The following is a 24,035-nucleotide window of genomic DNA, read 5'->3' as shown; positions in this document are numbered from 1 at the left end:
AACAGTGGTCCTCTACTTAGGAAACAGTGGTCCTCTACTTACCAATTTCTGAAAGTGCACAGGGCTTCAGTGAGAATCCAGATACCACATCCCTCACTATCTTGATTCTGGTAGGTGTTCCACTTAGACTGCGCTTTAATAGGCAGTTGTTCCTGAATGTAAAGAAAAGAGGTTATTCTGCATCTTGCATTTGAAGGTGTATGAAGCTGTCCAGGTAGTATTTGGCACTGAAACGATCCATGTTCAGTAGAAAATAAACAAGGCAATCAGAAGCCAGAACAATAAACTTTATAGTGAGTGGGTTAGGGGTTTGCATTACTGATAAAAGGGACACCCTTTCCCTCTGCAGAAGGAAGTTTATCCTGATAATGGGATGGAAGACCCTAAATTTTTATTCCACAAATACAGCTTATCTGAGGACCAATTGGAGCTTATTCTCTTTAGAGAAAATGACAGGCAAATAAGGAAGGTAGTTAGGACAAAATACCCAGTTGGTTTTTAGTTGGGGGAAAAAAAAACAAGCTATGGAGAATACAAATAATCCAAAATGCACCATCATAAAAGACACACACTATAAATTTGACTTACCGATACTGAGCCAAATAAAAATTGGGGGTGGCATATGTGAAAAATTGGCAGCGAATATCATTGGTGCACAATTTTTGGCATTCTTTAATACTTTGAACCTTAGTCATATAAAAATTGGCTCCTCTCATATCAATTCCCTCATAAGTGTCTCGGTGGCAAGCTGTACAAATGAAACATGTAAAGTCAGTCAAGTTCCTGTCTAGAGGGAGCCCATTCCCCATCATTTGGGCACGGTAATTTTAAAGGTAATATCCCCATTTTATCTAGGGGATTTAAATTTTCTATTATATTTCTACATTGTCAAACTCTGCTTGAAATAAATATAACCCAAAATGATTTTCCCTTAGAATACCATCATTAAAAAAGGGGGTTATTTTGCTTCCTAAACTGCAAGATATACACAACAATACAGGTAACAATACATTGAAATTATCAATGGGCACTGGAAAGTAAATTAGGCAATGATAACAAGGATCCTGATTATGTGTGCCAAGGATCTGTGTTATTAAACAGAATAATGTGCCGTTGACCTCCTGCACTTAGTGAAGGAGATTCTTTATCTCTGCTGTATTTCTCCACTTTTGACTACTCAAGTCTGATTATGAGTTATTATCTGTAAGCCCTGACATTGATCTCTCTGTGTCAAATCTTTATAAAATGTGGAGAGTTCTTGTACATGCATGTTAAAACAGCTTCCACTTTCGTTCTAAAAGTTTGTTCAATTCTATTTAAGTACCCTTTTAATTGAAATTTATCTTATCTGAAAAAAATGTACATAATTAACAGTGAACCAAATTAGTCTTTTTTAAAAATCAATTTGTTAGACCCTTGGTTAAAGAACCAGTAAAAACTAGCAGTGCAAACCCTAATCTATTTTATATATATAATTTTCCACTCTTCAAATGTGTGAATCCATAAAACTAATTTTAAGCGTGGGAAGGTCAGAAAATGTACACAGTTGCAGGAAAACATTATATTGAGGTGGGCAGGGGAGTGGATGACCTTCAGTGGTTCCTGAAGATAGGACTCTGTAGGTTATAGAAAAAAAAGTCTCTTTTAAGTTTACTACTGATGAGAAAGACAGGCGAAGGCTTGGGGTGGGATAATTGCAAATGAAAACTCTTCATTATGATTATACAAAACCTTTAAATGTTTTTTTTTTTCACTAGAATTGATCCTGAGTTTGGAGACTTTGTGTACTTGCTGGGAGTTTTTTGTTTGTTTGTTTGTTTTCACTTATTTAAGATGTTTGGAGAGAATGAAAAAGGAATTTTAAAATCAGGCTAATGAGTTGACTGATTTGGGGCATAAATTAACAATAATTAAATAGTATTGAAAAATAGCACAATATTTGTTATTCTTTAAATATTGCTGTAAGATACAATAATTGGAAATAATACCAAATTATACTAATATATAAGCCTGATCTTATACATAGGAAATGTACTTTGCCTCAGGGTAATTACATCTATTACACTGGCTTAGTCAGGCCTTCAAATTTATAATGAAGGCCCTGCCACCCCTGGTTAACTGGTTAAAATTCTAATTGAAGGCTCAAAATGTGGCTTATTCAAAGAGTGGTGTTAGTGGGGGAGGAAAAGGTGACTTCTGAAATTTGAACCCACAAAATTAACAGTATACAGTAAAGATACAATAGTAATGATAGGTAGTCCCAGCATAGTTACTTTAAGATTCCACCAAGCCATCAGTTGACAGGATCTTTTCATCACTATTCACTTTCTGGCCAGTCCCAGTGTCACTAAAGAAACACTTCCTTTGTCAAATTGTTTAGGATGATGTTGGAAATTGTTTCCTAAGATGTCAGTTGCAACAGGTGTGGAACTTAATCCTCTAGCATCCCAGTTTTCAGATTCCTTCTAAGAAGAATTATTATTCGCCAGATTTAATAGAACCCAGTCCTTCAGTTTGGGTTGAATGGTATTAAACAAGGTTTCTTAAACTCTTGTCCATGGCACTATTGACATTTGGTGGCACCAGAAAATTCTCTGTGGTGAAGAATGTGTAGCACCATCTCTGGCTTCTGCTCATTATATATATATATAGTATAATCTCCCCTACTTAACACTACCAAAAGCATCTCTAGGTATTGCCAAACGTTCCCAAGGTGGAAGGGAGGGTATAAAATCACTGCTGATTGAGAACTACTGATAAGAACTGCAGATTACCTTCAAGTGAACTGGGAGGGAGATGGTTTTCTTTTATTGTCTTATCTGAACTCAATAGCAGACTATCCTTTGGCTATGTTTTCACTTTCTGCAAATATTAAACTATACTACTAAACTCATAAAAAAATAGAGGCTCCTTAAGCATGTATGTACTGACTGATATGTTTACTGATAAAGACAAGAGAATTGTCAAGATAAACATGCTTCCCTCTTTACATCCATTACACTGCCTCATCTCTGTTATCTTTTTTGGTGCTCCCTTCCAAAAGTGCACAGCAGTACAGACTTTGAGCAAAAGCTATTTTAAAGGAGATAAGTTACTAACTCAAATTTAGTTAAATAATAAAATGCACATCTTACCACTTATTAGGTGGCCACACTGCTTTAAGGAATGCCCAGAGACTGCATTTTCCTTATGCACCCTTGGTAATGTTCCGGTAACACTGTCTTTCAAGAAGCAGCCAAACCTGTTTTTAAAAGTAGCTTCACTCAGGAAGTAGAATCAATGAACATACACTAAAGAAATGTCTAGCATTTTGTACACATTACTAAATGAAACCAGGAATAAGAAAATTAATGTTGTTTCCCGACATTCGCTGGAAAAACACTCAGAAGTGATTGTGTAATATCTGGTGGTCTCTGTAATACCTCACATAAGCATTGATTTTCTTCATGCTCACAGAAAGTCAATCATATTAGAGTTGATTGTTCCTATCTTTCTAAACTTCCAGTGTGATTCCCAACTGGTGCTTTTTTTTTTTTTTTTTTTTTTTGGTAACAAGGATTGAACCTAGGGGCACTTAACCACTGAGTCACATCCCCAGCCCTTTTTATTTTTTATTTTGAGACAGGGTCTTTCAAAGTTGTTTAGAGCCTTGCTAAGTTGCTGAAGCTGGCTTTGAACTTGGGTTCCTTCTGCCTCAGCCTCCAGAGCTGCTGGGATTACAATTGTGTTCCACCACAAAGAGCATGGAGATTATTTTTATAAATAATTTACTTAAAATTTAAATCAGTAATAGGAGGTGGATCTCTATATAGTACTTATCATTCTTATCAGTTCTTTGTAATCTACATCTACTGGAAGACTTCTTTCTGTCTTTAATGTCAATCTTAATGTTCATTTCATTATTTATAAGAATTTTAGAATTCAAATGTTATGCCTCTCACAGTCTGAGTTTTCTGTACAGTTTAACATGTAAGATCAGAGAATGAGTATTGAATTTCTAGTTCTTAAACTCAAATAGAGTGGGAGATGAGAAAAGAGTTATGGGTATGAAAAATGGAAACAAAATATTTTGTTCTGGATATTGATCAAAATGAAAGAAAATTAAGATGAAGCTATGAGTGTGTACAATAAGCATCTTTACAAACTAATTAATATTTTAATCATTATTTTCAAATTCTTTTTCAAACTGTAGTTCATAATACATTCTCTCTCTCTCTCTCTCTCTCTCTCACACACACACACACACACACACACACACACACACACACCCTGTACACTCTAGGTATCCAAACTGGTTTACTGTAGGCACCAATCACTAGTCCTGGGTCTTACACATCTATGTTCTCAATAAAATGCTTGATCCATGTTATATCTTTTTTCTTTTTCTTTTTTGGTACTAGAGATTGAACATAGAGATACTTTACCACTGATTTACATTCCGACACTTTATTTTATTTTGAAACAGGGTCTCATTACGTTGCTGAGGATGGCTTCAAATTTGTGATCCTTCTGCCTCAGTCTCCTGAGTTGCTGGAATTACAGGCAAGTACCACTGTGCCGAGCATTTTATATTTTATTAAGACGAAACTATTCACAAATGTGATAAGTCAGACAGTTAACTATATATTTCCTGGTGTAGGTGAAATGTTTCCCTATTATTAGACCCTTTCTTGAGACAATCTCTTGATGATTTTTTTTAAGTGCTTTTTTCTTGAGGCATTGGGTTGAAAATAACTGGCTTCTACTACTTTAAGTCAATTCAGTGATTTTCTTAAAACACAGTTTCCTAGGACCAAGACATTGGTTCAGTAGGTCCAGCCTGTGGCTAGGAGTCTGCTTTTGTAAGTTACACTCCAGGGAATCCTGATGAAGCTGGTCTTTGAACTCATTGGAGAATCCTGTGAGATACTTCAGCTTTTTTGCACATCTGATACCATTTTGAAAAATGACTGAATTGGCCCATAATGAAATGCAAATTCTTACTTTTTAGCTGGCTCCTTAGTTAAACTTGCTGGAAGAAAACTGAATAGCAAACACCTGGGGTGGAATGTGCACATCATCTGACAGTGCTGAATATCTGGGCTGTACAAGGAAATGACATCCCCACCTCTGAAGAAAGTACTTTGATATAGTTGAATCAGGCAGCCTGTGATATAATCATTAAAAGTTAATGTGGAATCAATGCAAATAATAATTATAACAGAAATATATTGCCTTCTTTTTTTTGTGGGGAGGGGGCTGTGTACCAGGGATTGAACTCAGGGGTACTCAACCACTGAGCCACATCCCCAGCTCTATTTTGTATTTTATTTAGAGACAGGGTCTCACTGAGTTGCTTAGCACCTTGCATTTGCTGAAGCTGGCTTTGAACTCTCCATCCCCCTGCCTCAGCCTCCTGAGCCACTAGGATTTTAGGCTTGTGCCACCACACCTGGCTGTATGTTGCATCCCTAACCTTCTTTCTTCTTCTAGTGACTGCACAAAGATCTTTATAGCATCACTTTGATTATAGAAGCAGAATGAAACATATTAAGGCAATTATTTGAACAACATACAATATTATTTAATGTCATTTTAGAAAAGTACTTCTGTATAAAAAATTGGATAATTGTTAAATCATATAATAATTTGCAGATCAATGATCAATTATCCCCAATAAAATATACTAACTTGATTTCTCCCTGTTGCCTAACATGCTATGAAAATAAGCCCTAAACATAATGATATTTGATCTATTTTTTCAAAACTTTCAAAACAAACATCTCCCTAGATAATCAATAACTCTGTAAGGAAAGCTTGAGGCAGACTTTATTTTCTGCATCTGACATGTATTTTTTTTTAAAGAAAGAAGTTAAATAACTAGGTCTCAGAGTGTACAAATTTGCCTAAGATCTATAGTTAATTAATGTCCTGGGACACAAACTGAGCCTTTCTAATTTCAAATCTTGTTTCCCTTTTCTAGCATGCAATGTTAAATGTTGTTCTTCAACTCAGTTTAAATCAAGCAAATTATTTTTTTGTTAAGATAATTTCTAGATAGTTTAAGCAAATGCATGCACACACTAAATCGAAAATAAAATTTCAACCACTTGCTGTTTGGAATTAATCACAGTTCTTAGTTACTTTGCACCCCACATATTATTAGAGAATTGTCTTTACTGGCTTTCCCATCTGAATTTGGATTTACCTTGAAAGGTAATTTTATTAATCAAATTCTGATTAATAAACTTTCCAGTTCAGATAGTACATCCATTTTAGTCAATCAACTGTTAGTTAACCAGGCAATATTCCAATAGCAACTGTCTATACCCTAGTGCAGTAGGCACTCTTCAATTTAAATAGTGTGTATTTTTGAGTTGCCTTTCAGAGAATGGGCAACTCAGACAAATGTATTTCCTTAGGTTTTAACATTTTATCTGCCCCATTCTAGCTGTCTGGGAGCTCTGGCCCTGAGACCCATTTGATAACCAGACCAGCAAGATTGCTTCTCTTCCTCTTGGCATTGTGGCTAACAAGCTTACCACTTGGATAAGGTCTATATTTGGCAGGAGCATAAATCTCTTTGGGTTAAAGCTTCTGGGGATACAAGTTCCCAAGGGTGTATGCCTAGATTTTGTACATGCACAAAACACGGAGTAGTTGGCCCAGGGGCGATGCTAACCATAAAAAAGCCTTGTTGTTTAGACAGTTGGTGTTTTGGCTTATTCATAATTATCAAGCAGTCACATGGTCCTGATTGTAAGGCACTTACAAAGGTATAAACTATGACCAATGCTGGCCTGGGCGTTCCCATTCTGAGTCTGTGAACTGCCATGTCAGTCAGGGCACCTAGAAATGTATCAACTTTGGAGCTGAATGAAAAGAAAGTTCTATATGCTGTGTAACACCTGCATTTATTCTTTACTCTTTTTTAGTTATTTCTTTGGTACAGGGATTGAGCCCATGGGTACGTAAACACTGAGTCACATGCCCAGCCCTTTCTTACATCTTATTTAAAGACAGAGTCCCTCTGAATTGCTTAGGGCCTTTCTAAATTGTTAAGGCTAGTTTTGAAGGAAATCCTCCTTCCTCACCACACCCAGCCTGCATTGATTCTTGATTGTTTTCCACCTTCCCTGAGGGAAAATATAAGTGATCAAAATTTTATGGAAGAATGTAAGTCTCTAAATCTTGATCACAGTCTTGCTGTCTATCATCACCAACTCTTAAATTGTAAGGCACAACTTTGGAAAAAACTCTCTCTCTATTGATCCAGAATATGGCTGTTGTTTTGTTTATAGAAGTATTTAATTTATGCATCTGTAAATTCTAAAATAATTTAAAAATGTCTCTCCAAATTAATAATTAAGGGCATAAACCTTAATGACATCTCTACTTGTCTTGAAATACGAAGAAATTCTCTGTGTTTGTTTTATTTTGTGCATGCTTTTCCCCCACCCCCAAAATAAAACTGAATTCCTGGAGGTAAAAAAAAAAAAAAAAAAAAGAAAAGAAAGTTCTAGTGCATTCCTGTCTATCCTCTAATCATCACAGCTTTCACAGTTTTTACATGTCCCTGAACATTTAGCAGATTGTTTGGTCTTGTTAAAAAAAATTACATGATCAATGAGGAGAAGCAAAGCATTCTAATTTTTTCAAAAAATTGAGCGACATCTGGGCAGGGTGGCACACACCTGTAATCCTAGCAGCTTGGGAAGCTGAGGCAGGAGGATTATGAGTTCAAAGCCAGCCTCAGCAAAAAGTGACACTAAGCAATTCAGTGAGACCCTGTCTCTAAATAAAATACAAAATAGAGCTGGGGATGTGGTTCTGTGGTCAAGTGCCCCTGAGTTCAATCCCCAGTACCAAAAAAAAAAAAAAAAAAAAGAAAAGAAAAAAAAGTTATTTGACAAATATAAAAAGATAATCTACTAAAGAAATAAAAGTGATTAGTAAGTATGTGAAAAATGGTAAGAATCATAAATCCATATAAGATAAAATAAATACATGTCAATTTACCCATAAGGTTAGCAAAAAGTCAAAATTAAAGAACCAGTGTTTTCATATTGATTCTGATTCCAAGTAATAGAAAAACTAGTTCAAAGTAGCTTGGGTACAAATGAAATTTATTGGTCCAGAAGCCAAAAAGCCCATGGTAAATCTGGTTTTAGGAGTAATTGCATAATATATTCAATGTATAACATCAGTACACAATTTGTCTACATCAATTTTCTCTGTTCTGTAGTGGTACCATTGATCTCATTAGGAGCCTTATTTCTAGGTCTAAGCCAAAGCATTATTACAATACTTTGGCTCTATTGGGTCATTGCAGCCAGCAGGATGTGTGTACTTCCTGATTCAAGTCTGGCTGGGACATAAGCTCTGGCTCTGGTGTCAATAACAGAAACCACATGGACCAAAACTGAGAGGCAGCAGATCTCCAGAAATAAATTTGGATACTGTTGCCCAAAAGGTGACAATATGCCAGGTCACAAAGCTACAGATGCCTATTAGAGTTGACCTAAGCAGATAATCGAGCATTCTCACATGCCAGTGGGAAGACTTATACTTCTTTACAGCATTAATGTGGTTTTTACATGGCAATGATTATGGTACAGAAATGCAATTAGGGGTTGAGGGACAGATGGAGGAGAGGTGTGAGTCAGAGTTAAAAAAAAAAAAGGCTTTTCTAAAAAAATTGTTTCTTATTACAAATATAAATCTCAACCAGTGGTATTTATCTTAGTCACACATCTAAGAGATCAATAAACAATCTTGGAGTAGTCATCTGAAGTTGTTATAGACTCAGAACCCACTCCTAGTGGTCACCCAGAGAATATTTCACCCAGCCATGACTAATGAAAAACAATGTGCAAAGTCATTCTGCAAACTAATGGCGTAAGTAAATCAACAATACCAAAACATGGTGTCGAAAACTATTCATCGAGAATATCAAAGGTATGTTTTAGTAAGTTAAATTTAGACCATTTCAGAAATGGTTCCTTAGTGGCCTGGAGTAAAATTACCATGTACCTGTCAGACACCTGATGGGACCCAGATGCTACGGTACTCCTTTTAATTTTTAGTGGTAAAAATAAAAATAGAAGTCGAATTATTCATTTTGAGATCCGCTTTGTAAAGAGTCATCTCCAAAATGAAGCTTTTCTAGTACCTGCTCCAAGACATCTCATTCCTGGGCTCCTCCCCCTGATAAATCATGTATGTTTAGGACAACATATCTGGGAAGGGGTGTCTTGCCTTCAAAGATTAAAAGGATGATTCTCCTGAATTACCAGGGGCTGCCTCCTTCCTCAAAGCTGTGTATTCTTGACCTTTCTCCAGGATGGTACAATTTGCTGGACTATTCATCTCTCAAACATCCTAACTTCATCTCTGATAGATAAAATACTTACCACAGGAAACTGTAGCAAACAAACAAATGAAGTAAGCTGCTTGCTTGAATGAAAACATCCTAAAAAAAAAAAAAAAAAAACAACACATACATAAGTCTGTTAGTTGGGAATCATATTTAACGGGCATTTAACACAAACCTTAATCTTAGATGATACAGATTTTCTTGTAACTGTCTGAGTTACAAATTGAAGCATAAGACTACCAATAGAGAGAGCCAGGACTTTTTAAAATTTCTTGTGGATATTTTTGTTTGTTAGTTTGGTTTTACTTTTTGTCTCTAGGAACTTGGAAAATTTAGAATGCTTCCCAAGATAGAGAATTGAGAGTTTTACACTATTATTGTTACTTTTTTCAGCTCTGTTGCTAATGATTTTGAAAAGAGAATTGATAGGGAAGAATTAAACAGTTGTTAAACCTCTTGACATAAATAAAAATACATTTATTATAATAGCAATAACACCAGTCCAGAATCTCTATGTATGAAAATAGTAAAGCCCCTTTAAAAATGTTAAACCAATCAAATATTGTCTTTGATTTTAAAATGGCATGCAAATTTAAATATTTCCACATACAAGAGCAACAGTTTTTTTCTAGACTTTCTAAACACTCAGAAAATCAGAACACAAACTAATAGATTCTTCACAACATAAAAATTATACTTCAGAAACAAAACACTCTTTGGAAGCAACCAGAATAATAGAAATTTGCTACCTGAAAACACAATTGCTTCTGTGGTTCTGAAGATGAGGGAGTCTCTCGCCACTTAAAATTGAACACTCCTCTAGCTGTTCTTAATGTGGCACGGCAGGCAATATTTGCTTGGCTTCAATATTGACTTTGGGTCGCTGCTAACACTTTCAACTTTTTGTCCTGTCGAAATATTCCCTGAACACCCTCTTCCTGTATTCAGCTACTTAATATATTAACTATTTCATAGAGTAATATCAACAAGATGGCAGACTAGGATTTCTGGCACTCATTCCCTTGTGGAAACATTAGTTTGAACAACAACCCAAGCACAAAATACCTTCCCAAGAACTAAGGAATCTAGATGAGAGGTTAAAGTACCTGGTTGGACCACAGAAATAACAAAAAGGCATGTTGAAAAGTGTGGAAAAGACATTCCTCTCCATGAAGGAAAGAGAATAAGGCATATGCCCAATTTTGCCACAGATTTCAGCCCTAAGCCTGCCTTAGTAAATCTCAGGACCAGGGCAGCCACTGCAGAACCAGGCTCCAGGCAGGTTAGGTACCTTCAAACCCAACCTCCAGGCCCACCACATGGGCCCAGCAGCCTCCGGCTTATTTCAGACCAGGAAGACCCTGGAGCTCCGGATACTCCCCACAAAGCTAAGCTTGAGGCCTACCCCAGCTCCAAGCTTGTCCCTGTAACTCCAGAGTCCAGGCTAACTCCTGAAGACCAGGATTCAGACCCATCCCATCACCAGACCTTCCCCAGTGAACTCAGGTCCCAGACCAGGCCCAGTGAACCCAGCTGCCAAGCCCACTCCAGTGGGCCCTAGTGGCCATCTGTGGACTCAGAACAGATCCATCTCCATAGACGGAGGGATCAGGTGAGCTCAAAGTCAGGTTGGCTTCTGAAGTTTCCAGCTCAAGACACCACCACCCCCTCGCCCCCCGCCCAGTGTCAGGTCAGCCCTCAAGACTTTAATCCAGTTCTTCTGCACAGGATCCTTGCAGCCCCACTAAACCTGTTCCCCAGTCATGCTTTTATGGACACAGTGACCAGGCCCACCCCAGTAAGTCCTGGTGCCAGGCTAGCTTCTCTGGACCTAAGATCTAGACCCACCCCTGCAGACCCATGTAGCACGCTATCCTTCCTGACCTCTGTAGCAAGCCTGCCCAAGGACCCCATCAGATAGCCCACCAAGAATCTCTGTATGAATAATTAATGGCTTTCTTTGATAAAGTCAATTTTTATAGTCTAAAATAGGTGCTTACTTCTTCAAAAGTGCAGACACCCAATATAAGGCTGCAAGAATCACAAATAATCAGGGGAAAATAATACAGCAAAGGAACAAAATGAAGCATCAGAAACTGGCTAAAAAAATAATGTCAGTCTACAAATTGCCTGACTGAGAATTCAAAATAATTATCTTAAATAAGTTCAATGACCTGCAAGTGAATACAGCTATACAAAATCAGGAAAACAATGCAAAAGTAAAATAGGTGGTTCAACAAAGAAAAAATCAGCAAGCTCTGTGACAGTTCCTTTGAAATTAACCAGAGTAACAAAAAGAAAAAAAAGACTAGTAAAGAATGAAGAAAGCCTAAAGGACTTGTAAGACATAATTAAGAAAATTTATATGCATTCTAAGAATCCCAGAAGGAGCAGAGAAAGAAAAAAAAAACCCTTTAAATGCTTATTTAAAGAAATAATGAAAATAAAAATCTCAAATGTGAAGAAGGATATGAACATCTAGATCCATAAATCCCAAAGAAACCCAAATAGATTAAATATAAAGACATCTGCCCCCAATACACATTATAATCAAATCATTAAAAGTCAAGGACAAAGAGAATGTTTAAAGCAACCATATACACAACTTGACACATATAAAGATATCTGTATTCCCATCAGGGGAATTCTTAGAAATTTTGTAAGTCAGAAGAGAGTGATATGACATACTCAAAGTACAGTCACCAACTTATGATAGTTCAACTCTTTTTCCCTTTATAATAGTGCAAAATTGATACGCATTAAGTAGAAATCTTGCTTCCAATATTGAATCTTGACTTTTTCCCAAGCTAGCAATATAAAGTATAATAATCCCTTATGATGCTGAGGAGCAGCTATGAGATCACCAAGGTAAACAACCAACAATGTACAATGTATCCTGTAGTTAAGCAGTGATGTTTGGTAGGTTAGGTGTATCAGATACAATTTTGATTTGTGATTTTTACAACTTATTGATGAGTTTATTGTGATTTATCCCATTTTATGTCAGGAGCATCTGTACTGAAAGGGGGGAAAAAAACTCTGTCAAACAAGAATACTATACCCAGCAAAGCTGTCTTTCAAAAGTGAGATGGACTTTTCCCAACAAACAAAAGCTATGGAAGTCATTATCACTAAACTTGCCTTGCAAAATATGCTAAAGGGAGTTCACAAGTTGAAAAAAAAAGGACACTAAGAAAACAAAAACATATGAATGAATAAAACTCAGTATAAAGGTAAGAATTGATCAAATTCAGAATGCTGTATTACTCTAGTGGTTGTGCAAAAATCTCTTTCAACTCTAGTAAAAGCTAAAAAAACAAATACTATAAATAACTATAGTTATAATAATTTGTCATTGGCTACATAATATATATATATATATAAGGTATAAATTTTGATATGAATAACATAAAATGTGGGGGAAGCAGAACTTAAAATGTAGAGTATATCTATAAAACAGAAGTTAAGCTGTTCTCAGCCTAAAATAGAAGGTTATACCAATAATATAAACATGAAAAAAAATTACTTTAATAGATCCATGAAAGATAAAGAATCAAAGCTTAGCAGTATAAAAAATAATCAATCACAAGGAAGGATATACAAAACAGAAAACAAATAACAAGATGGGCAGCACTAAGTTTTTACCTATCAATAATTACATTAAATATATTTATGGATTAAATTCTATAATCAAAAGACAGATAGTAGCTGAATGGATTTTTTTAAAAAAATTATGTAATTTGGAGGCCGGAGGAGGAAGCCCAGTGCTAAGCCAGGCCAGACCGAAGGAGGAAGCTTGATCCCGCCCCACGCGCTAGTCCAGAGGAAGCCCATCAACCCTTAAAACCCATCAAAGGGGGCGTGGCTACCAGGACGGTTCTGCGGCTGATCCAGGTACCCAGTTTCCAACTCCCCCACCCTTAGTTGCAATAACTCAAAATATTTCCCGCAAGCTTTTGGGGGTGTAGCTATCAACGCAAAACAACAACTGTACAGGCACCTGGTTTCCACCTCAGAGACTAGAGTAGGGAGGATACAGGTGGAAGCTCATATCCTTTCACACTGGCTATATCCACCACCCTGAACACACAGAGGCTCAAGCTAGGAATAGACAACGCCATCTACTGGAAGAAAGGAAAACAGAGTTCTGAGAGACTTTTTTTTTTCTTTCTCTCTTTTCTTCTCTCTCTTTCACAACCTCAACATATGTGAAACCAAGAACTGTGCATGAATGACCGAATCACCAAAATAATATAATATAGAGGAATTGCATATGCCCCACCTTCCCCCATTTTTTTTCCTTATTTCTTTCTTACTTTCTTTTTCCTTCTCTCTTTTTTCTCTTTTCTTCCTTGTTATTTTTTCCTTTTCTTTATTCTTATTCCCTCAATCCAACTTTCAACCCCCTAACTTTTACTATCTATACGTTTACTATCTATACGTAGGGTAACTATCTAAATACAGATAGGAGGTTGAATCTATACATTCTTCCATAAATTACCAGTCTATTGGTTAGAGTTCTCCAAAGTTGTTAAGTTAGTTTAACCTCATACCCTCACTCCTTTCCCTCCAAGTATTACATCCTTCATCTAAAATTCAGTTTTCTATATGCCACCAGATATAGTATGCCTTTTATGAAACTAATGACTATATTTTAAAATAATAATTGAAACCAATATCTATAGACTTAGATTCTAACTATAAATGTATTAATAATGAAAACTTGTACTTAGATGATGTACTGTTGATATTGGGAACTGTTAACATTGTCTTTCTCTGAAAAAGAGGGATTTTGGAGCTATACAAGAACAATATAAATATATAAGGGGAAAACCATTAACACAACAGTTTCACAAAGCTAGAAAGAAACATGAGCAGTATGAAAAGACAAGGAAAGAAAGGACCACAAACAATGCAGGTCAATTCAACATTAGAAGAGGTAATATCTGCAGCTGATGGAATGTCAGATAAAGAGTTCAGGATATACATGCTTCAGATGATCTGGAGTCTCAAGGAAGACATTAGATAGCAAATTCAAACAATGAAAGTTCACTTCGACAATGAATTACATAAACATAAACAAATCCAAGAAGCAAAAGATGAACTCTACAGGGAGATAGAGGAGATATATATATATAAATGGAAATGCAGGAAACAATAAACCATATTAAAAACTCAAATGAGAGTATTACTAGCAGAGTAGAACACTTAGAAGATAGAACATCAGACAACGAAGACAAAGTTTTTCAACTTGAAAAGAACATAGACAGCTCAGCGAGACTGTTAAGAAACCATGAGCAGAACATCCAAGAAATATGGGATAACATAAAGAGACCAAACTTAAGAGTTATTGGAATACAAGAGGGTATAGAGGTCCAAACCAAAGGAATGAGCAACCTGTTCAATGAAATAATACTAGAAAACTTCCCAGACTTAAAAAATGAAAAAGAAATCCAAATACTAGAAGCCTACAGGAAGCTGAATGTACAAAATCATAAGAGATCCATGCCTAGACACATTATAATGAAGATGCCCAACATACAGAATAAAGAAGGAATCTTAAAAGCCACAAGAGAGAGGAAGCAGATTACATTTAGGGGTAAACCAATCAGGATAATGGCTGATCTTTCAACACAGACTCTGAAAGCTAGAAGATCCTGGAACAACATATTTCAAACGCTGAAAGAAAAAGGGTTCCAACCAAGAATCTTGTATCCAGCAAAATTAAGCTTCAGGATTGAAGATGAAATAAAAATCTTCCACGATAAACAAAAGTTAAAAGAATTTGCAGCTAGAAAACCAGCTCTTCAAAACATCCTTGGCAAAATATTATAGGAAGAGGAAATGAAAAATAACAATGAAAACCAACAGCGGGAGGTAGTACAGTAAAGGAAAAACTAATCAAAGAGGAAAAACAAATCATGTTAAGTAACATAAATAACCAAATATGGCTGGAAGTACAAACCATATCTCAATAGTAACCCTAAATGTTAATGGCTTAAATGCACCAATCAAAAGACACAAACTAGTAGACTGGATTTAAAAAAATTCCAACAACATGCTGCCTACAGGAGACTCATCTGATAGGAAAAGACATACACAGACTGAAGGTGAAAGGTTGGGAAAAATCATACCATTCATATGGACCTCAGAAGCAAGCAGGGGTGTCCATACTTGTATCAAATAAAATAGACTTCAAGCCAAAGTTAATCAAAAGGGATAAACAAGGACACTACATACTGCTCAAGGGAACCATACACCAACAAGTCTTAACGATCATTAATATATATGCCCCAAACAATGGTGCAGCTACGTTCATCAAACAAACTCTTCTCAAGTTCAAGAGTCAAATAGACCACAACACAATAATCATGGGAAATTTTAACACACCTCTCTCACCACTGGACAGATCTTCCAAACAAAAGTTGAATAAAGAAACCATAGAGCTCAATAATACAATTAATAACTTACACTTAATTGATATATACAGAAAATACCACCCAACATCAAGCAGATACACTTTCTTCTCAGTAGCACATGGATCCTTCTCAAAAATAGACCATATATTATGTCACAGGACAAATCTTAGCAATTACAAAGGAGTAGAGATACTACCATGCATTTTATCTGATCATAATGAAATAAAATTGGAAATCAATAATAAAATAAGAAAGAAAAAATCCTACATGATACGAAGAATAAACAATATGCTACTGAATGAACAAAGGGTTACAGAAGACATCAAAGAGGAAATTAAAAAATTCTTAGAGGTAAATGAAAACTCAGACACAACATATTGAAATCTCTGGGACACTATGAAAGCAGTACTAAGAGGAAAATTCATTTCATGGAGTTCATTCCTTAAAAGAAGGAAAAGCCAACAAATGAATGACCTCACACTACACCTCGAAGCCTTAGAAAAAGAAGAACAAATCAGCAGCAAATACAGAAGAAGGCAAGAAATAATTAAAATCAGAGCTGAAATCAATGAAATCAAAACAAAAGAAACAATCAAAAAAATTGACAAAACTAAAAGTTGGTTCTTTGAAAAAATAAATAAGATTGATAGACCACTAGCCACGGTAACAAAGAGAAGAAGAGAGAGAGCTCAAATTACTAGCTTATGGGATGAAAAAGGGAAAATCACAACAGACACTTCAGAAATACAGACGATAATTAGAAATTATTTTGAAACCCTATACTCTAATAAAATAGAGGATAGTGAAGGCATCCATAAATTCCTTAAGGCATATGAGCTACCCAGATTGAGTCAGGATGATATAAACAACCTAAACAGACCAATATCAAGTGAGGAAATAGAAGAAGCCATCAAAAGACTACCAACCAAGAAAAGCCCGGGACCGGACGGATATACAGCAGAGTTTTACAGGAACTTTAAAGAAGAACTAATACCAATACTCCACAATCTATTTCAGGAGATAGACAAAGAGGGAGTACTTCCAAATTCATTCTATGAGGCCAACATCACCCTGATTCCAAAATCAGATAAAGACACTTCAAAGAAAGAAAACTTCAGACCAATATCCCTAATGAATATAGATGCAAAAATCCTCAATAAAATTCTGGCAAATTGGATACAAAAACATCAAAAAGATCATGCACCATTTCCAAGTGGGGTTCATTCCTGGGATGCAAGACTGGTTCAATATACGGAAATCAATAAATGTTATTCACCACATCAATAGACTTAAAGATAAGAACCATATGATCATCTCGATAGATGCTGAAAAAGCATTCAAAAAAATACAGCATCCCTTTATGTTCAAAACTCTAGAAAAATTAGGGATAACGGGAAATTACCTCAACATGGTAAAAGATATATATGCTAAGCCTCAGACCAGCATCATTCTAAATGGAGAAAAATTGAAAGCATTCCCTTTAAAATCTGGAACAAGACAGGGATGCCCTCTCTCACCATTTCTATTCAACATAGTTCTTGAAACACTAGCCAGAGCAATTAGATAGACGAAAGAAATTAAAGGCATAAATATAGGAAAAGAAGAACTTAAATTAGCACTATTTGCTGATGACTTGATCCTATACCTAGAAGACCCAAAAAGTTCAACCAAGAAACTTCTAGGACTAGTAAATGAATTCATCAAAGTGGCAGGATATAAAATCAATACCAATAAATCCAATACATTCCTGTATATCAGTGACAAATTCTCTGAAATGGAAATGAGAACAACTATTCCATTCACAATATCCTCAAAAAAAAATACCTGGGAATCAACTTAACAAAAGAGGTGAATGATCTATACAATGAAAACTACAGAACCCTAAAGAAAGAAATAGAAGAAGACCTTAGAAGATGGAAGGATTTACCATGCTCATGGATTGCTAGAATTAATATTATTAAGATGGACATACTACAAAAAGCACTTTACAGATTCAATGCAATTCCCATCAAAATCCCAATGACATTCTTTGCAGAAATAGAAAAAGCAATCATGAAATTTATCTGGAAAAATAAGAGACCCAGAATAGCTAAAGTAATTCTAAGCAGGAAGAGTGAAATTGGTGGCATCGAGATTCCAGATTTTAAACTATACTATAGAGCAATAGAAACAAAAACAGCATGGTACTGCCACCAAAACAGGCTGGTAGACCAATGGTACAAAATAGAGGACACAGAGACAAATCCACAAAATTACAACTACCTTATATTAGACAAAGGTGCTAAAACGATGCAATGGAGAAAGGATAGCATCTTCAACAAATGGTGCTGGGAGAACTGGAAATCCATATGCAACAAAATGAAATTGAATCTCTTTCTCTCACCATGCACAAAAGTCAACTCAAAATGGATCAAGGAGCTAGGAATCAGACCAGAGACTCTGCGTCTAATAGAAGATAAAGTTGGCTCTAATGTTCATCACATGGGGGCAGGCCCCAAATTTCTTAATAAGACACCTATAGCACAAGAGTTAAAACCAAGAATCAACAAATGGGACGAATTCAAACTAAAAAGTTTTTTCTCAGCAAGAGAAATAATATGTGAGGTGAATAGGGAGCCTACATCCTCGGAACAAATTTTTACCCCTCAAACATCAGATAGAGTTCTAATCTCTAGAGTATACAAAGAACTCAAAAAGTTAACAAAAAAGCAACTAACCCAGTCAATAAATGGGCCAAGGACTTGAACAGAAACTTCTCAGAAGAGGATATACAATCAATCAACAAATACATGAAAAAATGCTTACCATCTCTAGCAATCAGAGAAATGAAAATTAAAACCACTCTAAGGTACCATCTCACTCCAATAAGAATGGCAGCCATTATGAAGTCAAACAACAATAAGTGCTGGCGAGGATGTGGGGAAAAAGGTACACTCATACATTGCTGGTGGGACTGAAAATTGGTGCAGCCAATTTGGAAAGCAGTATGGAGATTCCTTGGAAAGCTGGGAATGGAACAACCATTTGACCCAGCTATTCCCCTTCTCGGACTATACCCAAAAGACCTAAAAAGAGCATATTACAGGGACACAGCCACATCAATGTTTATAGCAGCACAATTCACAATAGCTAGATTGTGTTACCAACATAGATGCCCTTCAATAGATGAATGGATTAAAAAAATGTGGGATTTATACACAATGGAATATTACTCAGCACTAAAAAATAACAAGATCATGGCATTTGCAGGCAAATGATGTCATTAGAGCAGATTATGCTAAGTGAAGTTAGCCAATCCCTAAAAAAAAATGCTGATTATCTTCTCTGATATAAGGGAGGGAGACTCAAAATGGGATAGGGAGGAAGAGCATGAGAGGAAGACTACCAGTAAATAGGGAAGAGAGGTGGGAGGGAAAAAGAGGGAGAAGGGGAGTTGCATGGAAGATGGAAGGAGAACCTCATTGTTATACAAAATACATATATGATGTTGTGATGAGAAAAAGAAAATAAAAAGTGTGTCACATTAGATTGGATAGAGAGAAAGGATGGGAGAGGAGGGGAGGAGTAGGGGGGATAGGAAGGGCAGCAGAATAGAATAGACAATATGATTGATGTATGTACATTCCATGTATGTCTTATATGTCAAAATACATTCTGCTGTCATGTATGACTAAAAAAATAAAAATAAATCATATGGTAAAAATAAAAAATTAAAAAATAAAAATAAGTCATAGTGAAAAAAAATTATGTAATTTGTACTAGGGACTAACTTTAGAGAAAAGAGGTTGTCATCCTCTATCAGACAAAATAGAGTTAAATCAAAAAGCACTACAAGAGCCAAAGAAGGTCATGAAGATAGTCCCATCATGCATGGTTTTGCTTCTGTGGTTTCAGTTAAAACTGATCAACCACAGTCTGGAAATATTGAATGGAAAATTCTAGAAACAATTTGTAAGTTTTAAGTTGCATGTTGTTGTGAGTAGTGTGATAAAAATCTCACATCATCCCACTCTGCCCCATCTGGGATGTGAATCTCCCTTTTGCCCAGCATATCCATGCTGTATGCACTGTACATCTTCAGTCACAGATGAGGCATGATTGTCAGATCAGCTGTCATGATATCCCAGTGCTAAGTGTGGGTAGGGATCAGTGTTACCTGAGGTTTCAGGCATCCAATGAGGATCTTACAATGTATCCTCTGTGGAAACAGGGAATTACTGGTAATGATAAAACAGGCATCCGTCCAGGAGGATATATCAATTGGAAATACATATACATCCAATCTAAAAACACCTAAACATATTAAAAATGTTAACAGAACTAAAGAAAAAAGTGACAGCAGCACAATTTCAGCAGTGAGTAGATCATCATTCAGACATAAAATTGATAAGGAACCAGTATTTTAATAGTCAATATGTTTGGACAAAATACCTGCTGTTTTCTATGGGAAGGTGGCCAGCATCTTGTTAAGGGGGTTCTTCTTCTTGCTCAGGAGGGTGTAAGTCACCTAAGAAACTAAAGTCTAGAATAATTAGTGAATCACAAAAGACAAAGTTAGAACTAGGTTTAAAGGATGGAGCACCTGACAGATCCAGTCCACACAGGAGCTGGCACTGGACAATTAAAAAATGGCCCCTGTGTTTATTTAAGGGGGTACATCAAAGGCAGGGATAAGGTTTCAGGAGTGGAGTTTTGCTTCATGATGTCTTGCAGTCAGCAGGTTGATTGGCATCTTGGCAAGTCACACCCATCTCTGAGAGTCTGTGTGGCTGCAGCAGGTCACCCCTTTTCCGGTGCTGTGTGGGACCTTTGGCAGGGCTCACAATGTGTCTGGGCAGTCAGATAGAGAAAAGGTCCACTGGAAGTTCCCAGACACCATTTCTCCTACCTATTAGACTACGATGCCAATGTAGTTCACACACAGCCCACAGAAGGCTCTAGACAGTTTTCAGTTTTTGTGAGTTTGTTAAAACTAGTGCTTTGTTAGGCCGAGCATATTGTCTATTCTGGAAAATGTTTTGTGTGTAACTTGAAAAGAATGTGCATTCTGCTGTTTTTAAAATAAATGTTCTGTATATGTTTGTAATGTTCTATGTATGTATTGATGTATATTGTTGTTATTTTTATAGTGTTCCAGCCACAAGAATTATGAATCAAATAAATCTTTTTTTATACGTTATTCCGTGTCAGGTATTTTGTTATAGAACACAAAATATACTGAGGCACAATGCATTAATAGAATGAAGTACAAAAATTATTTGATTGAAAAGGCACACTCATACATTGCTGGTGGGATTGCAAATTGGTGCAGCTGATATGGAAAGCAGTATGGAGATTCCTTGGAAATCTGGGAATGGAACCACCATTTGACCCAGCTGTCCCTCTCCTGGGTTTATACCCCAAAGACTTAAAAACAGCATACTACAGGGACACAGCCATATCAATGTTTATAGCAGCACAATTCACAATAGCTAAACTGTGGAGCTAGATGCCCTTCAGTGAATGAATGGATAAAAAAAATGTGGCATATACACAATGGAATTTTACCCAGCAATAAAAGAGAGCAATATCATGGCATTTGCAGGTAAATGGATGCAGCTGGAGAAGATAATGCTAAGTGAAGTTAGTCAATCCCCCACAAAACAAATGCTGGATGTTTTCTCCGATATAAGGAAGCTGACTCATAATGGGTAGGGAGTGGGAGCATGGGAGGAATAGATGAATTCTAGATAGGGCAGAGGGGTGGGAGGGAAAGGGAAGGAAGGGTCAAGGGATCAGCATGGATGGTGGAGTGTGATAGACATCATTATCCAAAGCACATGAATTGGTGTCAACATACCTTATATACAACCAGAGATAAGAAAAATTTTGCTATATGTGTGTAATAAAAATTGTGATGCATTCCACTGTCATTCATTTTTAAAATAATCAATAAAATAAATAAATAAAAAATATGATTATCTTCTGTATGGAATATAAAAAAATAGATGTCAAGTTAGCAATGAGTAGAATGGTGGTTTCCAGGGTCTGGGAAGTAGGGGGAATAGGAGATGTGGGTCAAGGGGTACAAAGTTTCAATTTGTAGGATGAATAAATTGTGATTATAATTAATAGTACCTCATTGTACATATAAAATTTGCTAGCCAGTAGATCTTACCAATCTCCACACTCAAATGATAATGGTGTGAGATGAGTTTTTTAATTAGCTTGGTTGTGGTAATCATTTCACAACACATATGCATATCAAAGCATTGTCTACTATATTGTCTGCTATAAATATATATGTATTTGTAAATATATATATATATATATATGCCGCAGTCTGGCTGGGCACAAATAACTGAGCCCCCACAAAGCCTTGTAGATTCAAACAGCAACTCTTTATTCCCCAACTCTCACCGGCACTGCACACCCCACACAGAAACACACTCCCTCCCTTCCTCCCTCCACCGGGCTCCGTCCAATCTCCCCGAACCGCCCCCCCACCCCCTGCGAGAACTCACGGGAACTCCAAAGTAGGGGGCACCGAGGCAGCAAGAGCCGCCTTTTTGGCCGAAAGTAAAGGTCAAATATACAATACAATCAATCCAGCATCACAGCAATTATATACAGCTTATCTCAAATCATCATCTCAGTGGTTTGCTGGCGTCACCTTACAACCATTCCCTATGGCAAATGCCAGGCATCATTCTGACTGGGCTGTGGCTCTCAATATATATATTTAATAAATTATGCATTTATTAAAAAGGTGGGAAAGCTTGGAATGGTGAAGCACACTTGTAATCCCCCTACCCAAATAAAAGGGCTGGGGATGTGGGTCGGTGATTAAGCACCTCTGGGTTCAATCCCTGATACCAAAAAAAAAAAAAAAGGGAAAATGCATTGAAATGCGTTTAAAAAACAAATGTATCAGAGTGACCAGCACCCTGACAGGAGAGTTCCCTGTCCAGGTGTGAGCTGCCTGGGAAAATAAAAAGTCTGAAATAATCAATAAGAAATAAAGACAGATCCAGAAATTAGATATAAAAAGCAGAGCATCTGGTGGGTCTTCCAATTCCTCTCAACAACTGAAAAAGGCCCAGATTCTTTATTTAATGGGGAGTACTTTAAAGGCAGGAATAAGGTTTCAATGGGAGGAGTCTTGTTTCAGTGCTGCTTCTAGGTGTGGCAGGGGTCTTGCAGTAAACAGGTTGATTGACTTTTGGCAAATGACACCCATCTACAGGAGGTGTCTGGCTCCAGTGGGTCACTCCCATCTCTGGTGCTGTTAGAACTTGAGTAGTGACCTAGGCAGGGGGTCGCGTGAATCAGGCATTCTTGAACCAGTGAATTCCTACTGGGAGTTCCTGATACCAGGCTTCCCTGCCTAATGACTCCAACATTGCTCAGTTTACCCACAGTTCATAGATGACTTCCAGAAAAATGAATTTCATCTTACAGGCACAGAACTCATGCAGAGGTTTCCTTTTTTAAAAATCATTTGTAGCATTCTCGATTTTTTGAGGACATGCAGTTAAATCTCATCTAATATTTTTATTTCTTCCCATGTGAGTCGCCTAAAAGCACACCTGAATCAGGGATGGGTACAGATTGTTCTCCCTAGAGGTATATTTTAGCAAAAAATGTCTTTGTCTTTCTATGCCCTACTCAAAGAATGACATAACCCTGAAGTTTTAGATTTATTTTCTATTGATGCATGTAATAATACATAATAATGGGATTTTTTTTTCAGTATTTGTACATGCACGTAACATAATTCGATCAATTTCCCTAGGACCTCCAATTTCCTTCCCTCCTCTTTCCCTTACTCTAATATACTGGTCTCTCTTTATAGTCATGAGATGCCCTCTCTTCCCCTTCCCGCTTTTTCTTTCTAGAGAAAATATGAGAAAAAAAAATACAACCTTTGACTTTCTAAGTCTGGTTTACTTCATTTAATACAATGCTCTTAAGTTCAACCATTTCCCTAAAAGTGACATAACTTTGTTTTTGCTAAATAAAATTCCACTGAGTTATGTGTGTGTGTGTGTGTGTGTGTGTGTATTTTTCTTTATCCATTTATTTGCTGATGGACACCTAAGCTGCCTTCATAATTTGTCCATTGTGAATTATCTTGCTATAATTGTGGGATATACATAAATCACTATACTTTGCTAATTTTAATTTCTTTGAATAAATACTGAAGAATGGTATAGCTGAGTCATACGGTGGTTTCATTCCCAGTCTTTTGAGGAAAATCCATATTGATTTCCATAATGGTT

The 24,035-nt window shown here is 36.5% G+C and overlaps 1 protein-coding gene across 2 annotated transcripts in view; it reads right to left on the bottom strand.

Annotated features, from left to right (window-relative positions):
- Nucleotides 1-9,450, bottom strand: part of Klkb1 (kallikrein B1) — a 29,650-nt gene extending 20,200 nt beyond the window's left edge. For both annotated transcript variants that reach the window (XM_076852410.1, XM_076852412.1), the window contains exons 1-5: nt 9,393-9,450; nt 4,984-5,146; nt 3,135-3,241; nt 589-748; nt 43-152 (exon numbers count right to left, since the gene is read on the bottom strand). In XM_076852410.1, the coding sequence (XP_076708525.1) occupies nt 43-152; nt 589-748; nt 3,135-3,241; nt 4,984-5,146; nt 9,393-9,450 (598 nt within the window). The remainder of the gene's footprint in view (nt 1-42; nt 153-588; nt 749-3,134; nt 3,242-4,983; nt 5,147-9,392) is intronic.
- Between the last annotated feature and the right edge of the window lie 14,585 nt (nt 9,451-24,035).

The sequence above is a fragment of the Callospermophilus lateralis genome, chromosome 4, assembly GCF_048772815.1.
Source record: "Callospermophilus lateralis isolate mCalLat2 chromosome 4, mCalLat2.hap1, whole genome shotgun sequence".
NCBI classification, from domain to species: Eukaryota; Metazoa; Chordata; class Mammalia; order Rodentia; family Sciuridae; genus Callospermophilus; species Callospermophilus lateralis.
This window is presented reverse-complemented; position numbering and strand designations above follow the sequence as displayed.